The 20,084-nt window shown below is 47.7% G+C and overlaps 2 protein-coding genes across 2 annotated transcripts; one reads left to right on the top strand and one right to left on the bottom strand.

Annotated features, from left to right (window-relative positions):
* Positions 1–12,884: 12,884 nt before the first annotated feature.
* LOC125506754 (Tetratricopeptide repeat (TPR)-like superfamily protein) lies at positions 12,885–17,371 on the top strand. Its single transcript, XM_048671480.2, has 3 exons — positions 12,885–13,210; positions 16,413–16,659; positions 16,932–17,371. The coding sequence occupies exons 1-3, from the start codon at positions 12,995–12,997 to the stop codon at positions 17,153–17,155; spliced, it is 687 nt and encodes a 228-aa protein (XP_048527437.1). The 5' UTR covers positions 12,885–12,994; the 3' UTR covers positions 17,156–17,371.
* Positions 17,341–19,109, bottom strand: LOC125506743 (uncharacterized). Its single transcript, XM_048671473.2, has 2 exons — positions 18,123–19,109; positions 17,341–17,996 (listed from the first exon to the last, which is right to left on the bottom strand). Exons 1-2 carry the CDS (start codon positions 18,908–18,910, stop codon positions 17,750–17,752), a joined length of 1,035 nt encoding a protein of 344 aa, XP_048527430.2. The 5' UTR covers positions 18,911–19,109; the 3' UTR covers positions 17,341–17,749.
* Between the last annotated feature and the right edge of the window lie 975 nt (positions 19,110–20,084).

Genomic DNA, 20,084 nt, shown 5'->3' with positions numbered 1-20,084 from the left:
TGCCACTTTCAGTGGATGCGCGCGAGTGCGCTCTCCCGCCTGGTAAGCTTGGGTGGTCCTCCCACGGCCTCCTGAGCGGACACCGCCGCGGTTACAGGTCACCGGCGTTGAACTCCGGCAACACCGACGTGGTGTCGTCATTAGCACCTAACCACCTGCTAATAACCCCGCTAACCAACCCCACAGCCACTGACACATGGGCCCCACACCCTAATTAACCCCCAGTTTTATTCCTGTTTAGTTTAGATTAACCCAGCAAGGCCCACGCTTCAGAGTTGACCCTGCTGACGTGGCCGTTGACCTGGCCCACCGGTCAGCGAGCTAAATAGCCCTGTGTCACTGACGTGTGGCCCCCACAGGTCAGGGTTGACCTAGACCACCCTGTTGACTGCTGACACATAGTGACGTCATGCTGACGCAATAAGTCATTTTCTGGATTAAATTAAACCAGGAATTTCCAGAAAATAGTATAAACTTCTAAAAATCATAGAAAATCCACCGTAGCTCAGAATTAAATAAATTATATATGAAAAATTATCAGAAAAATCCAATTTTTCCATATGTACTAGTTTCATGCATGTTAGAACACTTTAACCTTGCTGTTTAGGTGAAACAAGTTAATGCACTAATATGACTTCATAAAATGGGTTTGCATTTGAATCTTTGGTTCAAATGGACTCATTTCAATATGATCTAGCTTGCATTAGCCCAAAACACATTCATATTGCCATGTCATAGCATGCATCATATTGTTGCATATCGTCATGTGTTGATTGTGTTCTTTCTCAGTTGCCGGAAGTTGTCCCCTCTCGATAGACGTGGTTTCGACGATGATTTCGATGACACCGATGAAGAGCTATATTATCTTCAGAAGTGCCAGGCAAGCAAAACCCCCTTGCTCATTCCGATACAATCCCGCTCTCTCGCTCCTGCTCTCTTTTACTATATTAGGACAACAACGATTCATCTGTTACTTGCTGCGGTAGTTGAACCCCTTATCCTCTACATGACCTGTCATTGCCACAGTAAATAGATGAAACCCACTAGCATGAGTAGGAATTGTTTGAGCCCTGATGTGCCTACTCATTCATGCTTGTTTGTCATGCCTGCTATTGCATAGAGTCGTGTCAGGTCTGGTTCATCGGGGATGAATCGGAGGTGTGTGAACATGTCCTACTGTGTGTGAGCTAAGTGTGTGAACACGATTGGTAAAGGTAGCGGTGAGAGGCCATGTAGGAGTACATGGTGGGTTGTCTCCCTGAAACCGTCCTCAGGAACTGAGTTCTGTGTTTGTGATCCATGAAACAGCTACTACCACACATTGGGCCCTGAAATATGACCCCGCTCGACTTATTGACCCCACTCGTCCTCTGTCCAGGAGTTGCAACTAGTTTCTGGTGTTTGTAGGTTATGTGTTGGCGGCCGTGTGTAGCGCTGACCCTAGGGGTGGGCTATGATGCGGTAGATACACTATGGTCGGGTATGCCGGGCGCCCGTTTGGCATCTCGGGACCCTGTACACATCGTTTGGGGCCGTTGAGGACACCCCGGCCGGATTTCCTTGCAGATGGAACCCGAATAGGCGATAAACCTGGACTAGAGACTTGTGCGGTTAGTCAGGTCGTGGTCTACACCCACGTCGGCTTTCGCTTGAAGTCTGCCGAGCACATGTCGTGTGCAGACGCTAAGTGGTGGAAACATGTGTGACGAAGTACACCCCTGCAGGGTTATAAATGATCTGTTCGAATAGCCGCGTCCGCGGTAAAGGACTTCTGGGTTGCCTATAACAGTTCATAGATAACTTGAAGTGGATACTCTAAAACTCGCAAGATAAGCGTGAGTGCTATGGATGGCCTTCTCGTAGGGAGACGGGAGCGGATCCATACTGGTGTATTGAATGGTGAATATGTGGACTCGTGTGCGCCACCTCAAAAGAGTTGCTTGCAGTCGTAGTTCAGGTCAGCCACTGAGTCAAAGCTGGCTTGCTGCAGTTAAACTCCACCACCCCCTTTATTGATACCGATGCATATGTAGATAGTTCTGATGTAAGTCTCGCTGGGTACATTTGTACTCACGTTTGCCTATTTTATGTTTTGCAGAGAGACGTCAGTCTTGCTAGTAGTTCCGTGTGGACTTCGACATTTAGCTTGATACCTCAGCTACGATCTTGTGCCCATGGCAGGATCTGGTAGATAGTCAGGCTTCTTAGCCTTTTTCATTTGTAGATGTCTGTACTCAGACATGTTAAGCTTCCGCATGTGCTTTGATTTGTATGCTATGATTGTTAGGTCATGAGACCATGTTTGTAATATCTCGCTCCTCGGAGCCTAATGAATAAATACTTGAGTTGTAGAGTTATGTTGTGATGCCATGTTGTATTTACACATATCGAGCATATTGTGTGTATGATTGAAATGCTTGGTATGTGTGGGATCCGACAATCTAGTTGTTTATCCTTGGCAGCCTCTCTTATGGGGAAATGTAGTCTAGTGCTTCCATGCGCCATAGTAGTCCGCTACAGCCCGGTTCACCGGAGTCCTGTTAGCCCAGCACTACTCCTCAGGACACTTGACTGGCCGGCATGTGTTTCACTTTGTTCCTGTGTCTGTCCCTTCGGGGAAATGCCACGCGATGACATCCGGAGTCCTGCCTAGCCTGCTACAGCCCGGGTTCCCGGAGTCCTGTTAGCCCAGTGCTACAGCCCGGATTCACACGCTGCTGACCGACATGCTCGATGTGATTCATGTATGCCTGTCCCCATAGGTTAGTGCCGCTTTGGGTTCACGACTAGCCATGTCGGCCCAGGTTCTCTGTCATATGGATGCTAGCAACACTATCATATATGTGAGCCAAAAGGCGCAAACGGTCCCGGGCCATGGTAAGGCGACACCCGTGGGAATACCGTGCGTGAGGCTGCAAAGTGATATGAGGTGTTACCGGCTAGATCGATGTGACTTGGAATCGGGGTCCTAACTGCTTTGGTATCAGAGCCTGACTGCCTGTAGGATTACCAAGCCAAACTAGTCGAAGTCGAGTCTAGAAATGCTTTAGTTATGTAAGGGAATTGATTGTGGAAGGGAACGTAAGGCTCTTTTTACTCCTTTACCCTATGCCCTTCTGATCTAAGTCAACCTCTTCTTTTCTACGGGGATTAAGAATTAGGCCTTATCATCTATCTATCAGGATGACGTGCTACTAATCCGTTGACTTATAGGATTGATGGATTCATGCCGCAGTTCAGTTTCCAGTACTTCTGTGTGTTCATAGTTGGTCTCGGAACCTTGATATTGTGATGATTGAGTGGTTATGCCACAAATTTTGCAGGATGTCTCAAATCTTTTTGAGCATTTACAGCCGTTATGATGTCCGAGTCATCCCAGGTCTCTAACTAGTATGATGCATTTGCAAATCCCTTCATCCAGTTTTCGATGTCCTTTTGGGCCAGATTAAGCACACTAATAGGTCTGTTGAGGTACTCCGTTGCCTTGACGTGTATGTTGGAGTTAGTATTATGACCCTAGGTGTCCTCGAGAATTTAGCAATGATTTCGTATCCCCAGTGTGATGATTCTGGCCACCATTCTCGAAAGCATCCCGTGATGCCATTTAGTAGTAGGCATTCTATTTCTAGATTTTTGAACCCAAGATTCACCCTACTTACTTCATGTTGATAGTGTTTGCTCGTTCCTTTAGGTTATTAGTAACCTTTGCACTAGTCCTCGAGGTCCGTGGTATTTCCTTCTTCCAAATACTATGAACCACTTATGGCAGAAGTTTGTGGATCAAAAGATCACAATCAGAGTGCTCTTGATGAGTTCATCGATCTACATTGTGAATCTTCCAGTTATACCTTTCTGCATGGGTTATCCGGAAGAAATGTTGAGCTTGCTCGACATACTAATCCATGCATCCACAACTCAGAAAATCATATGTTCTTTGAGTTGTCCCTCATTAGTTGTTTTTTTGACCTCCGTCTATCAATTTGTAGTCAAGAGTAGTCGTGCACTCGTGTTATTGATGCCTATTACTCTTGTAGTTCGTCAAGCCATTCTATTCCAGAATGACTAGGAGAAACAGACTTCAGTACCTCATCCATATCCAGGATTGGGTCAAAGCAGCTGTAATCCGCAAATCAAATGCCAATCCAGCTTTTGATTATGTTCTATCTTGGAGTATTACCATCTTATGTCATGGAAATTGCACACCATCCTATGAACTCTTGATACAGTGATACTTCTTGCCATCATTGTTCATTCCTTGGTCCCCATGTTATCCGACAAGTGAATCGTGATGCGTGAAATCTATACTCCTAGCAACTCTGTTGCTTGGTAGTTAAAGGACAATAATTTCATTCTTAGCGTGTTGGTTATTAAATCATCGTTCTAAGATAGACTGTGCTACCTAGTCCTTGTTTCTGGTGCACTCTTCGATTGATGAGTTAGGATTTTGTCAAATCCTCGCTCATTTGATCATATCGTCTTGCCCTAAAAAGCAAGATTGTTCTCGAGCTTAGTAACATATCGGTGGTTCGTGATGTTCCGAATATCCTCTCGGAAGTATTACCAGTTTGTCACCTGACCGCTATGTTGAGTTCGTGATCATGTTGGTTTTTCTCCAAACCACCCATTCTCCAAGAATCTATGTTGGATATCCATGAGCTAGTTGGTTGAGCTAAACAACAACTTGGAGAGTTGGAAGATAAAAGCTTGTCTGACTTAGTTCATGTTAAGGGATATCTTTGTGTTTGTGTGTGTGTTGAAGAAAGATGATATCTTCACCAATTGGTCCTCGTGATCAGTTGTTGGATCTATTTTCTTGTCAAAACTTTGACTTGAGTATGGGCTATTGTCAAGTCAAATCAGAACTAACGATGTTTGTAATGTTGTCTCACTCGTGGTTGATCCCTCGAGCATACACCATTACATCCTTTGGCCTGACCAATGCTATCACCGTGTTCACATGATGGTGGAAGTCCAGTGATATGGAAATTCCGATGAGTTGTTGTTGAGCCCATCAGCAGCATTTTGTCTCCCCCATGATTCATGTAGAACATCAACCTAGTGTTGAAAACTTGTAAGCAATGCCTTCGTGTCCCGTTCATGAAGCATATGTTGGATGAAAGAAGTGACCCTCTCCGGTTCACGTGCATTTGGTGTAAGTTGCCGCCATGAATTTGAGAAAGGTTTGTTTTTTTTCCCTTGGAATCATCCCAAATCAGTCATGCATACGTGCGAAGTATTCTATGGTTTGGTAGATTGATTACCTCCACTCCATATGTGTTCCTAGCACACCAAGCCACTGATTGGTTTGTTCAAGGAGAAGAAGTTCCTTCTTAAGAGCAAGACTTATACAAGGACTTCGATATCCTCGATGACGGTTCCCCATCTAAACTCAGTAGTGTTTATTATAAGACTACCATGTGGTCATGCTAGTCTAGGACAGTGTGTTCACAGGTGTGTAGCAGAACCAGCTCATATTTTGGAGCTTGCTATCGTAGTTCACTCCTCGAGAATCTCGCAACGTCGTCTCGTTGATTTGTGTTGCGGACCTTCATTTCTCTTTCTAGACTTGATGAGTCTTATCCCGTTATCAACCGGATCTGAATCTTCGGCAGATATGATGGTTGAAACTTTTCCAAGACCTATGATGTAGGTCCCGACAAGGTTGATGTTCTGACCGACACAGCTAGCCGGAAGATCTATCATTGTAGTATCTTGATTGAGCTATTTGACTATTTTCCTCCATGAGGATTTCGTGCGACTCATTCCAGAAGTTGCTCCTTAGGGATCCTTGTGCTCTCGGTTTCCTCGGTTATGTTATAACCTTTCCAAACAGTGGGCTCACTCTCTATTGTTGGGTTTCTTCCCAGTTACTAGAATCATTCCGAGCATTTGCCTTATATTCCATCTTGCACTGCTGTTGTGCCATCCTACCATGGGTCCCCTCCACCTCCGATGATAAGCAAATCATCCTTTGCGTTGTCTTCAACAAGGTAGTCCACATCATCCATTCTAGTCCGGGTATGCCATCCCTTTGTACTCTGCCAAACGATTTTTGTGAATTGCCTTAGGCTGGTATAAAGAGTTTCAATGATCTCTGAATCAAAAGTAATTCTTTTTGCCACTTAAGGGAATAGTTCTTCAAGTCACCTTCCCTGAGGGGCCCCGTTTTGGAATCATGGCAGTTCATGACTTATACATGTTCCTTTGACTATGAGATTATGCAACTCCTGAATACCGGAGGAACACCTTGCGTGCTATCAAATGTCACAATGTAACTGGGTGATTATAAAGATGCTCTACAGGTGTCTCCGATGGTGTTTGTTGAGTTGGCATACATCAAGATTAGAATTTGTCACTCCGTGTATCAGAGAGGTATTTCTGGGCCCTCTCGGTAATGCACATCACTATAATCCTTCCAGGCAATATGACTAATGAGTTATTCACGGGATGATGCATTACGGAACAAGTAAAGAGACTTGCCGGTAACGAGATTGAACTAGGTATCATGATACCGACAATCGAATCTCGGGCAAGTAACATATCGATGACAAAGGGAATAACGTATGTTGTTATGCGGTTTGACCGATAAAGATCTTCATAGAATATGTAGGAGCTAATATGAGCATCCAGGTTCCGCTATTGGTTATTGATCGGATATTTGTCTCGGTCATGTCTACATAGTTCTCGAACCCGTAGGGTCCGCACGCTTAACGTTTGATGATGATTTGTATTATGAGTTATGTGATTTGATGACCGAAGTTTGTTTGGAGTCTCGGATGAGATCACGGACATGACGAGGAGTCTCGAAATGGTCAAGAGGTAAAGATTCATATATTGGAAGGTTATATTTGGACATCATAATGGTTCCGAGTGATTTGAATATTTTACCGGGGTATCGAGGGGTTACCGGAACCCCCCCCCCCCCGGGGGGAAGTATTGGGCCTATTGGGCCATATTGGAGGAGAGGAGAAAGGCCACGTGAGGAGGGGCGCCCCCTTGCCCAAACCGAATTGGACTAGGGGAGGGGTGTGGCCCCCCTCTTTCCTTCTCCCTCTCTCTCCCTTCCCCTTTTTCTCTCCGGTGGAACAAAGGAGGGGGGAATCCTACTTGGACTAGGAGTCCAAGTAGGACCCCCCCATGGCGCGCCCCCCTTGGCCGGCCACCTCCTCCCCCCCTTTATATACGGAGGCGGGGGGCACCCCAAAGGCACAACAGACAATCTCTTAGCCGTGTGCGGTGCCCCCTCCACAGTTCAACACCTCGATCATATCATCGTAGTGCTTAGGGGAAGCCCTGCGCTGGTAACTTCATCATCACCGCCGCCACGCCATCGTGCTGACGGAACTCTCCCTCGTCCTCAACTGGATCAAGAGCTCGAGGGACGTCATCGTGCTGAAGGTGTGCTGAACATGGAGGTGTCGTACGTTCGGTACTTGGATCGGTTGGATCATGAAGATGTTTGACTACATCAATCGCGTTACTAAACGCTTCCGCTTTCGGTCTATGAGGGTACGTGGACACACTCTCCCCTCTCGTTGCTATGCATCTCCTAGTTAGATCTTGCGTGATTGTAGGATTTTTTTTGAATTACTACGTTCCCAACAGTGGCATCTGGTGCTCTATTAAAAGGATGATTTAATATCCCTTAGTTTCTTTATGGACCCCGCTGCCATGGGAGGGTAGGACAAAAGATGTCATGCTAGTTCTTTTCCATAAGCACATATGACTATTTACGGAATACATGCCTACATTATATTTATGAACTGGAGTTAGTGTTGTATCGCCCTAGGTTATGACTGTCACATGATGAATATCATCCAACAAATCACCGATCCAATGCCTACGAATTTATCCTATATTGTTCTTGCTAATTTACTACTTCTATTGTTACTGTTGCACTTGCTACAAAATTACTGCTACCATTGTTACCGTTGCTATTGCTATTGTCACTACTATCAAAACTATCATATTATTGTGCTACTAATCACTTTGCTGTAGATAATTAATCTCTAGGCGTGACTGAATTGACAACTCAGTTGCTAATACTTACAAATATTCTTTGGCTCCCCTTGTGTCGAATCTATAAATTTGGATTGAATACTCTACCCTCGAAAACTGTTGCGATCCCCTATACTTGTGGGTTATCAACAATCCCGACAGTTGTCGTGATGGGAGCTTCTCCTTCATTCGAAGGTGCTAGACATTTTTGGTGTAATGCACTTTTGAATGAATGTAGGAGCTTCCCTCACCGACGGTCGCAACATGTCAGAGAGGAAGAACCCCGACTGTTATCGTGGGTGTTGCTTCTCCTTCGTTCCCGTGCACTAGACATTTTGGTGTAACAGACTCGGGGATGAAGGGAGGAGCGACCATCACCGACAATCGAATATATCAGAGAGGGACTGCCCTCCATATACACCACGTGAGCTGAGAGTTTTCAAGAAAAGACTTGACAAACTGATAGTCAACCCATGATGAATAATGATGATCTAATTTAGTTTTTGTAGTACATATATTGAATTTTAGAAGTTTAATATTTGAATTATGAATGTACGAAATGTCTCACGATGATAGGATCCCTGAGTGCGACTACTGTGGCGACAACTGGGGTTTGTGCAACAGGCCTCATCTGGAAGACGGTCGGCGCTTCAGTGTTAAGCTCGACGAGACCTTCGATGTTTATACGGTACGCAACAATGACAAGTATTTTTTTCGTAATTAAGCATGACTTCTGCTTCTTCAACGTCTAATTCCCGCTTTCTACAATTCAACTAGTGCATCCCCTGCCATGCAGAATGTTATGTCTTGGAGAAGATGGATTTTGAAGATCATGAGAATATGGAGATAAAGAGAGTTCACCTCAGGACCAATCATGGTTATGCTTTTTGACGTAAAGCTATACAATGTGGTGACCTACTCCCATTTTGGTTGCTCGAATTAGGCAGCACTATGAAAGGCATATGGTTTTCAGGAGGGTATGCATGTCACCTTCAATCTTGGTGATCCTAAAGATGACATCCACGAAGATAATATCGACGAAGAGAATATCGACATTTGGGTCGATGTTGATACGCTTCCACTTCTACCTCTATGTGAGTTTCTCAAACATATTTATTAAGTAATTTATATTGTTTATTTAAAAAGTAGTTGACAGCTTATTTCCAATGACAACTTATTTCCATTCTTCAAAAAAATGTACGAAAAGTAGTAGACAAAACATACTACACTGATGGCTCTAAACTAACTTACGAGGAGAAATATCATCTTGTATCATTTATTATTGATGTTGAGACTTTCAATAAGAATTGTAAAATTCCTCCACATTATGGTCAATACGTTCCACTAGTCCACGTATTGAACTACGACAACATCCATGGAGATGACATGGTAAGATTTTTTTTACTATTATGACACCAGTGCATCTTTTGCATACATTCTTATAGTTAAAGTTAAACCACATTGCTTACATTATTATTATTATTATTATTATTATTATTATTATTATTATTATGCTTTTGAACAGAAAATCCTGAAGGATTGTGTGCCTCATCTGATGCATACAAAAGGTGACATTGATATTATGAGCTTACGACCAGGTCTGCCTACGGTTGTTCACTGTGGATCAAGCTTTTAAATAGCGGATACCGGACTGGTTGCGGATTAGGGTCCACGTAGCGGAATGCGGATAGCGGGTGATATTGCGGGTGCTATGTCCACATAGCCAATTTTAAAAAAAACACTCATAAATTTGAGATTGTTGTGTATTTTTCTAGGCCATTGACAAAAATATGGCACTTAATTTGATAAATCATCATTTATATAACAATATAAACTATAATTGAACAACATTTGGTCGTGCAAAACCAGGCAAGCAAGACACATTTACCAAAATAGATTACACAAAAGAACAACAAGGACTTATATAGCGGGCGATATTGCGGATAGCGGACAATATAGCGGTCTAACAAGTGATATTGCGCCCGCATCATGACAACACGCTATTTTCTAACGCAACCTTAAACAAAATAGCGGCAGGGTGACGCTACCGCTATTGCGGCCGCAATAGCGGAGGTCGCGGACGCTATTTAAAAGCTTGCTGTGGATACACAATTTCTAAAAGAGATGAAGACCTCACAATCAAAGGATGAAAAGAAGTTATGAATAGCCCCAGGGAGCTACTTGGAGGCAACATGGTGCGAAGCCCACGAATTAAAGACAGGATAATCTCTATTCTCCATAATGGAGAGTCAGTGGCTATGTTGTTTTATGATATTTTACTTTAGAGAGGATAGCGGGTCCTAGCTAATACTCATGATCATGTGCTAAGAACAATTAACTAGGGTTGGTTAGATGACTATGATGGTGATAAGTATGACTTGTTATTATGATAACGGGTAGAAGTTGTTAGACGACTATGATAATAATGAGTATGACCTGTTATTATGAAAACTATGATGAGTTATTATTATGATGATGATGCTGAGTTCTTATATCATTATGAGCATGATGAGTTATTATATATACTTTCGATCTGCACCATTTTGCCTCCATTTGAATCTAATCCATGTTTATTTCACCCACTGATATATATAATAACTCATCATGCTCATAAAATCATATGATGAGACTACTGTATAAAATCTGTACAAATACATTGTCAATGTGCAGGAGGAAAAAAACAGGAATCTCAAGTAGTAGCGTGGGGCCCAACCAGCGCTACTGATAGTTAGTTGTAGCAGTAGCGCCGGAATGACCAACGCTACTGCTATGTAGGGTAGTAGTAGCGCATGCCAACCCGCGCTACTGCTAGCCCAAGAACCAACGCTACTAGTAGGCTTTCTCCTAGTAGTGTCACAGGCACTCTCCGTGCCTGTGCTGTTGCTATGGAGCTCTCGACGGCGGCTCTCCGGTGGTGCGATGGATGCTCGCCAGCGACTGGCGGTGCTACGTGATCGAAGCAAAGGGGGCCTGGTTGGATGCGATGTGAGAGAAAGACGTGCGCACATTGACGTACCTAAGGGTTGGGAAGAATGAATCGGACGGGCGACGACCGAAATCAGTCGGTAGATTTGTGGCAGCCGCCTGTTCGATCAATTCCTTAAAGGGAAATGTTTCTACGTGGCGCACCGGCCGAAACTTTTGGTCGGTCCCGCGCGAGCCACACGGTCGAGGCCATCGTACGCCTCGCGTGACCCACCTGCCCCTGCCTTATCTTCTTCCTCCCAATCCTCTTCTTACTCGCTACCTTCGTCCTCCCGATCCCCTTCTTCCTCCTAAATTCTCTCTTAGCCGCATCCACGCATGGGGGTGGCCACGCCCCTCCTCTTCATCCTTCAGATCTCACCGCCAGCTAGCCCCAATCCCACGCAGGTCCATACCTTCAATATCAGTGCCATGCCCACTTCTTTCCGCTGCCCGCGGCTGCAGGTTCCTTCCGCCCCGATGAGCTGGAGTTGAAAGCCGCCATGGATAAGCCATCCGAGAGCTGTTGGAACCGTCCACCGGTATGCTACCAGCATGGCGGCGCGCCCTCCTCTCCCTGCTGCTGCAACCATCTTCTTCCAAACGAAATTGAAAGCATTTTGCTCCTCCCCCGATGTTGCAACCGACGACCAAAAAATCTACAACCGTTCGATTCGAAAGATTCAACCAGCGGTATATAAAGCTTCAACAAGACACCATGCACTGAAAAAAGCTACAATCGTTCATATGAAAGCTTCAGCCATAGTTTGAAAAAGCTTCGACGGACCCCGTACAACTAAAAAAAGCTTCAATAGTTCATGTGAAAGCTTCAACCCATATTTGAAAAAGCTTCAAACGGTGGAGTAGAGAAGTTTCAACCCACCACTATGAATGAAAAAAAAAATCTACAACCATCATTTTGGGAAGCTTCAACCGTTGAATTGAAAAGTTTCAACCGGTTTTATAAAAAGCTTCAACTAGCTTTATAGTAAGCTTCAACCCGCAAGCACACAATGAAAAAGTTGCAATCGTTGACATGAAAAGCTTCGACCCTACTTTTGAAAAGCTTTAACCTGGCGACAGAAAGCTAGAACTGGCACCTCACCGTTGATGTAATGGTGGCACTCCTTCGCCGGAGCTGCGACCTTCACCGGTAGGAGATGCATGCGATTTTTTTGCTGCAATCGGCAGCGGGAAAAGCTACAACCAGTTCCACGTCTTGCTACTCCCGGCAAAACCCGACGAAGGTTGAAGCAAATTGTGGTCGCCGCCGTGACTGTCGACATAAATGGTTGTACCGATTCCTGTCATCGGTCGTAGCAAAAATGAACCATGGTTGAAGCAAAATATATCTGCACGTGGATGATGAAGAAGAAAGGAATGGTTGGGCGTGGCCATGGCGACATGGTTGCGGCTCGGAGCGGCGGCGGAGCTGCAACCTGAGCTTCACCTGTCGCTGCTGAGAGCTACCACCGCAGGTGCAACTATTTCATGGGTCAAGGCGGCGACGAGGACGGACGGCGAAGGTGGGGACCGGCGACGAGGATGGCCGGCGAGGATGGGGACCGGTGACGAGGACGGCCGGTGGAGGTGGGGACTGGCGACGAGGTCAGCCACCGGGTGGGAGAGGATGCGCGAACCGAGTGGGAGATGTGATTCCAGCGAAAGGAAGAAAAAACTGCGGGGCAAACTCTTTTTTTCCGCCAGATCCAATGGCCCACGCGGCTCAAATCCAACGGCCCTGACGCGATCGGCCGAACGGTTGGGCCGGTGCCCCGGCGCAGATTAGTGCCCTTTCTTAAACTACTGTTGGCCATTTTTACCGGTCTCGCCGGTCACGTGGGCCCGTGGTCGTCAAGCGGACGAGAGACGAAACCGGGATAAGCCTTGGGAGGATAAGAAAGACCATGATCCCTTCCATCTCCCCCCTTTCCCGTCACCACGCCGCGCGCGCCGCACACGTACGTACAGACCCACCACCCCCTCTCTTCTCCTCTCAGCCAGGCAGCCGCGCTCCCCGCATTGCATTGACATGGTCTCGTCTTGCCTCGCCTCGCCGGTCACTGCGCGCGGCGGCTCTGCTCTACGTCTGCAGCTTCAGCCGAGGGGGTGCCGCGTGACGTGCTTGGCCGACGCGGGGGGAGCCGGGAGCGGCGGCCGCGCCAAGGCCGTGGGAGGATTCGCGTGCGGCTTGCTCGCAGCCTGGGCCGTCGCGTCAGCCCCCAGCCCGGTCATCGCCGCTGGCCAGGTTGGTGGTTTCCTCCGTCTCCACCACGGGCATTGCGCGATTCCAATCGCCTTCGTATTTCTTACTTAATTAATTGAGAGGAAATTTGTAGAACCCAACGATCGCTAAGCGCTAGCATAAATAGACTCACGTCGCGTTAAGATTTGGTGGCAGATGAGGACAGGAGAAGTTGCAATTTTAGATGGAATTTTGGTCCCTATAAAATGACACCTCTTGTGACCTAAGCTTTTGCTCAAATTTGATATTGGGAAATGTATTGGGTTTCACTTTTTTGATTCGATCAAATATACTAGCCAGCTGGAAAATTACTTTCTAAATACTGGGTTTAATTCTCCATACAAATGCTACTCTTGAACAACTGCTGGAGATTAGCTAATGAATAGTGATAGTCTGAAGAAGGTACTGGTTTTGGAGAAAATAATAGTGGTTTAATTAACCTGAAGGTGAAGGCTTAAAATAATTTTTCAACATAGTGTATTTTAGAAGGAAGACATTGAATTAGCGAAACCATCAACCGGTGAGGGATTACATGGCACCAAGCAACATCGGCCGAAAGATACAAGGGAGCTGACTGATCTGCTTACAACACAACGCACACTACAAGAACACAAAGAAAAAAAAACAGAGTGCACTGCTAGTAATGTCGAAGCCCGCTGCACTCTGTTACAAAAGAAGCACTCTGTTACAAAAGAACAGACAAGCAGAAGAAGCTTCAAGGATAAGCCTATAATCTGAAAGAATCATGAACAAACCTGATCCACTGGACTGGAGGCACCCAACACCTCCTTGTCTACTGTCGAAGAGGAACCCCATCCCTTTGCCCAGGATCGAAGGCGTCACACCATCGGATCGTAGAAGCGCTCAACCGAGGGCTAGAACAGATGCCAGCCTCGAACCTAGAGCAGCCATTGTGCATGGCCATCTTCACGCGGGAAGCCCCCCCCCCCCCCCCCCCCCCCACACGCACACACACACACAAGCTGCATTGCCGCTGCCCTTGGACGACCGAAAACATAGGGAAAGCCACTGGGAATAATCGCCGAAGAAGGAAGCTGCAGAATCACATAGGCGCAGCTAGGAATATCTGAGTATTGAGGCACAGACCTATCGATCGCAGAGCTCAGGCATCCACAGTGCCCCCCACGTTGCTGCCACTGGGAAGGGGAACCCTATCCCCTTCCGCCAAGGCTCGAAGGCGTTGCACCGTCTGGACACAGGCACGCTCCTGGCCACCGAAGACCACCACCCCAAAGATAAGTGGGGGACTTGCTGGACCTATGGACCTCCATTGATTTGCCGCCGTTCGGACTCAACAGCCACCGAGTGCCAACCAACCGCATCACCACTTACCCAAAGAACCAAAACATGCCGAGACGGTGCCTCCATGAAGGTCACGATGCACAAGGTGCCGCCGCCGCCCAAACCGAGGTGGGTTTTTGGGCTTTCACCCGGGAACTGGGATGGGGGGTGGAGAAAAGAGACCTCGGCGGCGCCTGCAAGGAGGAAGGTGGCTCACTTGTGCATCGCTGCCTCCATGGCCGGAGCAACCGACCAAGGATTTACCCCTGGTCTCAAGCCTACACAACCAACATCCCGCCTTCTCCGTATCCAGCAACCGATGGCCGCTAATAGGCAAAGCCGGCAGGGGGAGTAAACTAAGGGGGAGATGACCCTGACCTTCAGATCTGGAGCGATAGAGAGAAAATCCGTGCCACGATTACTACCTGTCGACTCCTCACTGCCCATGCACAAGGAAGCCGGCTAGCACTTCCACACGCCGCCTGTCGCGGAGGCAATGCCACCTCGCCATCCGGGGCTGCCACCCCGACAACCAGAGTTCTTTGCGAAGGAATGAAGCAACGAGAACCTCACCGCCACCTTCATCGGCGTCCAAACCGGCTTGCCCGGCATTCACCTTGGGTGGTGGCAAGGGAGGGAGAGGGTGGATGGGGTGGCGCCGCCGGGGAAACCCTAGTCGCCCCTGATTCGCCCTGGGGAGGACGGGCGAGGGTCCCGGAAGCGTCCATGAGGTCACAACAGAGTACTCCACTTACCACAGTATGTAATGTGCACTACTGCAAGTTACTCCCTCCGTTCCTAAATATAAGTCTTCTTAAAGATTCCAATAAGGAACTACATACAGAGCAAAATGAATGAATCTACACTCTAAAATATGTCTACATACATCTGCATGTAGTTCATAGTGAAATCTCTAAAAAGACTTATATTTAGGAACGGAGGGAGTACTTACCAAGAACTCTGTTGTATTTGTTACTATCTTGTACTCCAAAATATAAGGCGTATAAGTTGTCATAAGTAAAGGTTTTCTGAGTTTGACCAGGTTTACAGATAAGAATGTCAATATCTACAATACCGAATAAATATGTTATGAAAATATATTTTATGGTGAAACTATTGATGTTGATTTGCTATTGTAGGTATCAATAATTTTGTAAGAAACTTGGTCAAACTTATAAAACTTTGAGTTAGGGCAAACCTTATATGTCTTATATTTTGGGACAGAGGGTTATATGTTAATTTGGGGTTTCATTTGTATCTAGACTCGGTTACTGATACAACTCAACTCTAGAGAAGCAGGAAATACCATCTGTTTTAGAAATCATCGTCTTGCTGCATACTTTAATCAGAATTAACTGACTGTGGCATGGCAATTTTCACTGCAGGAATACTTTATATATGCTGATGTCTTTTGTATTGTGAAACCAGATTTCATCTAAAAATCACTGTCATATCTGTTAGAGAAGTGCACTTCATTTTACAATCCTACAAGTCTAATCTGAATATATAGTCGTCAGTTTGGCACTATAGTACTGTTCTGGAAAACTGCCTTCTAGCATTAGAGCTTAACTTCCTTTCTCCGGTTTTAGGACCTCTTTGATTCAAAGGATTTTCATAGTAATAGTGGAGGACTGAATCCCATAGGATTTTTTCCTAAGGAATCCACTACACTGCATTTCAAAGGAAAAATTTACATCCACTCCAACCTCATGTAAAAAAGCTTTTGTTTTTTCTATGGTACAATCAAAGACACTTTGGTGCAGATAAAATCCTGTAGGATCCGGGTGGACATGCCACTGCAATCCTACATTTTCCTTTTTTTCTAATATATTTTCTGAGATAATTTGTCGAGTAGGAAAAGTTCTCTGAGATAACACTGTTCCCTGTTTGCTTTGGTTGTTAGAGGTTGCCTCCACTATCAACAGACCCAAAGAGATGCGAGGCTGCATTTGTTGGGAACACAATTGGTCAGGCAAATGGGGTGTATGACAAGGTGCTTGATCTCCGGTTCTGTGATTTCACAAATGACAAAGATAATCTTAAAGGCAAGACTCTGTCTGCGGCTTTGATGTCAGGCGCAAAGTTTGATGGTGCTGACTTGACAGAAGTTGTCATGTCCAAGGCCTATGCTGTTGGTGCAAGTTTCAAAGGTAACAGAAACAGAACTACACACCTTAATCGTTTTTTTAACCACAATGCATTATTCATTGCTGCATGGCTTCCTAATACTTGAGCTCTTCAGATGTACCTTTGCATTGATCATTGCTACATTGCGTATACTAGGCAGGGTGTAAAATGCTTGTGTTATTCACCACACCGAGTTGTTGCACTTGCTCCCAAACACTGAACCTTTGAGATCTTTGCATCGAGCATGCTAGATTATGAACATAAAGATAAATACTTGTCTTTGAAATGCTTTCAGGCACAAACTTCACGAATGCAGTGATAGACCGTGCCAATTTTGGAAAAGCCGACCTCGAAGGTGCAATCTTCAAGAACACCGTCTTGTCGGGATCAACCTTCGATGAAGCTAATATGAAGGACGTCGATTTCGAGGACACACTCATTGGCTACATTGACCTTCAGAAGCTTTGCAGAAACACCAGCATCAATGAAGACACAAGATTGGAGCTGGGATGCAGATGATTCAATCATAGCTGCACTTATGGCAGCATCGACATCCATCGTCCGGTAAAGATTAGTAAGTCAGGTCTGTTATAGAGCACCAGCAGGATGACAACCCCCCTCCCCCCTCTGAAAATATGTATGTACAAGCTTTTGTATACCGTAAATATCATACCACAGCTGCACTTGATCTGTGCAAACACAACTTACAGCAAATGAAAAACCTTATGCATTTCATATTGTTCTTTACATATAGATATTGTTCACAATTCAGCAACAGCATGCCATCACTGATGATGCATGCATGCTTTATTCCAAATCCACACATGATTTGATGAGGCCCTACTGTACTTTATATGTGCGCTTGCTTGACAACATCAACATTATTCGCCTTCCCTTGGGTTTGGCTCCTGCATGCCATGCTCGCACGCGCACCCTAGTATAACTTGGCCCCTACAAGGGCCGATGCTGCTCACCGACAGTGCGCAATATATACCTAGATGCACCATCTAAAATGGCCGGCAGCCTCGCCGGCCAGGCACGTGCCGGCGAGGTCGGTCTTTAATTGTCTTTAGCTCGAGATTGCGCGGGTGGCCCTTGCTCCGGCGATTGGCTTCATTCAGTGTCGTTGTTGTTGCCGGAGTCGATGACGCAGGTCTCCACACCGCCGGTCATCCAGAGGAACCACGCGTAGCTGCTCCGGTGGTGGCTGCTGTCCGGCTCCTCGTCGATGGCGCCGGTGAACATGTCCTCCGCGCCGGCCAGGTCGCCGCGGGCTTGCCAGAGGAACACCGCGTACCTCCGCATCGCCTCGCCGTCGGGCGGCTCGATGGCCACTGCACGCTTGAAATAGTCCTCCGCCCTGCAGTGGTCACCGAGGTCGATCGAGACGGCGGGTAAGGACCATGACACGTACGTACAAATTAATCAGGTGCATCTTGGCGGAATGCATGAGAATCAATGTTCAAGACCATGGCGGCGTATTTACCTGTCGAGATCCTTGTCGAACTCGTAGAGGAGCTGCGCGTAGTTGGATAGGATGAGCGAGTTGGCCTCGGAGGTGGCAATGATCCGCTCGTACGCGGCCTTCCGTATGCCGGCGCGGGCGGTCTCAATGGCCTCCTGCTCGTCGTCGTTGTCGCCCAGCGGCATGTCGTCGTCGTCGTCATGATGGATGCCGATCCTGGCCCAGAGCTCCTTCTCCATTTCCATCCCCACCAGCATCGTTAGATCGTCTGCCTCCTCCGCGTCTTCGCCGTTGTCATCGTCGTCGTCGACAGCGGCGGCGGGTTTGGCCTTGCTGGCCGCCTCCTCGATCTCCTTGGCCCTAATCCGCTCCATCTCCATCTCCACGGCCGTGCCGAGGCAGGACGCGACGATACCGAGCAGTCCCACGGCGAGGTCGGGCGACTCGAAGTGCACCTTCTGGAAGACCCACGCCACGGCATCCCCGGCGCCGCGCGCGGCGCCGGAGGCTCCCCCGACCGCCGCGCCCTGCACGGCCTCCACCGCGGCGGCGAGCGCGGCCACCGCGCACCCTGCCGCGCTCGTCGCCCGCGGCACCCCACGCGCCTGCGCCGCCATCTTCCTCTTGGCCTGGATCGCCCGCAGCGACGCCGGCACCGCGGCCATCGACGGGGGCGGCTGCTGGTCGTCCCTGCCGCACGCCGCGACGCAGAACCGGGCCTTCCTCCTGTCCCCGAAGGGCGAGGCAGTCGTCCCGAAGGCCACCGACCGGGGGCTCTTGGGCATGCCAACCATGCTCGCCGTCGCCATCCTCTCGACGAGATAGGCCAGGAACGAGGCCCTCCCAAACACGGCCGGCGTTTGTTAGTCCGGATCCAAGAACCTCCCACCCAAGGCGGTGAGGAATGGAGATCGATCTGCGAGGTTGGGGAGCGCGGCAATGGCGGGGCATATAAAGGCCCCTCCCTGGCCGTTGGCCCCGTGTGCCACGCTGGGAAACCCAAAGCCGGTGCCCCCGCGTGGCCCGCACGCCTCGCCCCGGTGGGGGGAGGTGTCCGGTTCTCCATGCGTGCCTTGCGCCAGTTCAGCTCTGGTTAATTTCGTCCGGGGAGAGGAAAGGGCTCTAACGGCCGCGCGGCGCTCTCGGCGCTTTGCCCGCGCCCGCGGCCGGCGTGATCGATCACCAGCTACGCGCCACGGGCGCGCGCGCTGGCGTCCATCCTGGGAGGCTCGCTTTGCCGATGCGTGCGGTGCGAGTGGAGTGAGCTAGCTGCTGGAGTGGCAGGAGACCGCACGCCCGCACACCATTTTGGAAGGTGACAAGGAGCGTTTGTTGTTCTGTTGAGCATGTGCGGCTTTGCGTGGCTGCCGTATCTTGGGTGCTAGCTACTTATCACATGTGCAGCAGCTGAGAAGAAGAAAATATCTGTCAACTTTTCTTGAACATTTTTTTTCTTTGAAATGAACTTTTCTTGAACTTGACAGTGAAGAAAACGCGAAAGCGTTTTAACTTATAGCGTGGTGTGGCGGAGGGTTTTGGGTACATACGCGGCGTGGAAAGATAGCATACCAAACTATTACGTACATGGTACCTCCATGTATTAGTCTTAGGGGCGAAGGTAGATTTCAGGTAGTTCATTTGAGAAAGGAACTTCTGTCAGAAGCTATAAGGTCGTCACCGCTCAGCTGTTTTCCCAGTTTAGTATCAGTCAATCTTTTCGTAAGGAAAAGGTCTAGATTAGGATAACGGAAATGTTAACGCCCACACGTGTGGGCGTTCACCACCCTGACCACACGCAAGCATCACCGTTGGCAGGTGTGTGCACGAATCTTGGAACAAACCAGGTGGTTTTTTGTGCCACGTAGGATGAGGCGCGTGTGCGGTGTGCGAGTAGGTTCGCCCGCACGTTGGTTGCCACCCCGCTGTCAGCGGTTGCCATCTGAGTCGTGCGGTGGAACTGCAATGCGCCCGCACGCCACGCTT

Source organism: Triticum urartu, chromosome 1A, assembly GCF_056163025.1.
Source record: "Triticum urartu cultivar PI428250 chromosome 1A, HENAU_Tu73, whole genome shotgun sequence".
Classification (NCBI taxonomy): Eukaryota; Viridiplantae; Streptophyta; class Magnoliopsida; order Poales; family Poaceae; genus Triticum; species Triticum urartu.
Note: the sequence above shows the minus strand (reverse complement) of the source record. Positions and strands in the feature narration are given on the sequence as shown.

What these genes read in the sequence shown, in the direction of transcription:
- LOC125506743 (XM_048671473.2), bottom strand. Translation starts at nt 18,910, where the DNA reads ATGGCGACGGCGAGCATGGTTGGCATGCCCAAGAGCCCCCGGTCGGTG. An exon ending in TTCGACAAGGATCTCGACAG is followed by an intron (nt 17,997 to 18,122) that starts GTAAATACGCCG and finishes TGACCACTGCAG; the next exon opens with GGCGGAGGACTATTTCAAGC.
- LOC125506754 (XM_048671480.2), top strand. Translation starts at nt 12,995, where the DNA reads ATGGTCTCGTCTTGCCTCGCCTCGCCGGTCACTGCGCGCGGCGGCTCT. An exon ending in CGGTCATCGCCGCTGGCCAG is followed by an intron (nt 13,211 to 16,412) that starts GTTGGTGGTTTC and finishes TTTGGTTGTTAG; the next exon opens with AGGTTGCCTCCACTATCAAC. An exon ending in TGTTGGTGCAAGTTTCAAAG is followed by an intron (nt 16,660 to 16,931) that starts GTAACAGAAACA and finishes AAATGCTTTCAG; the next exon opens with GCACAAACTTCACGAATGCA.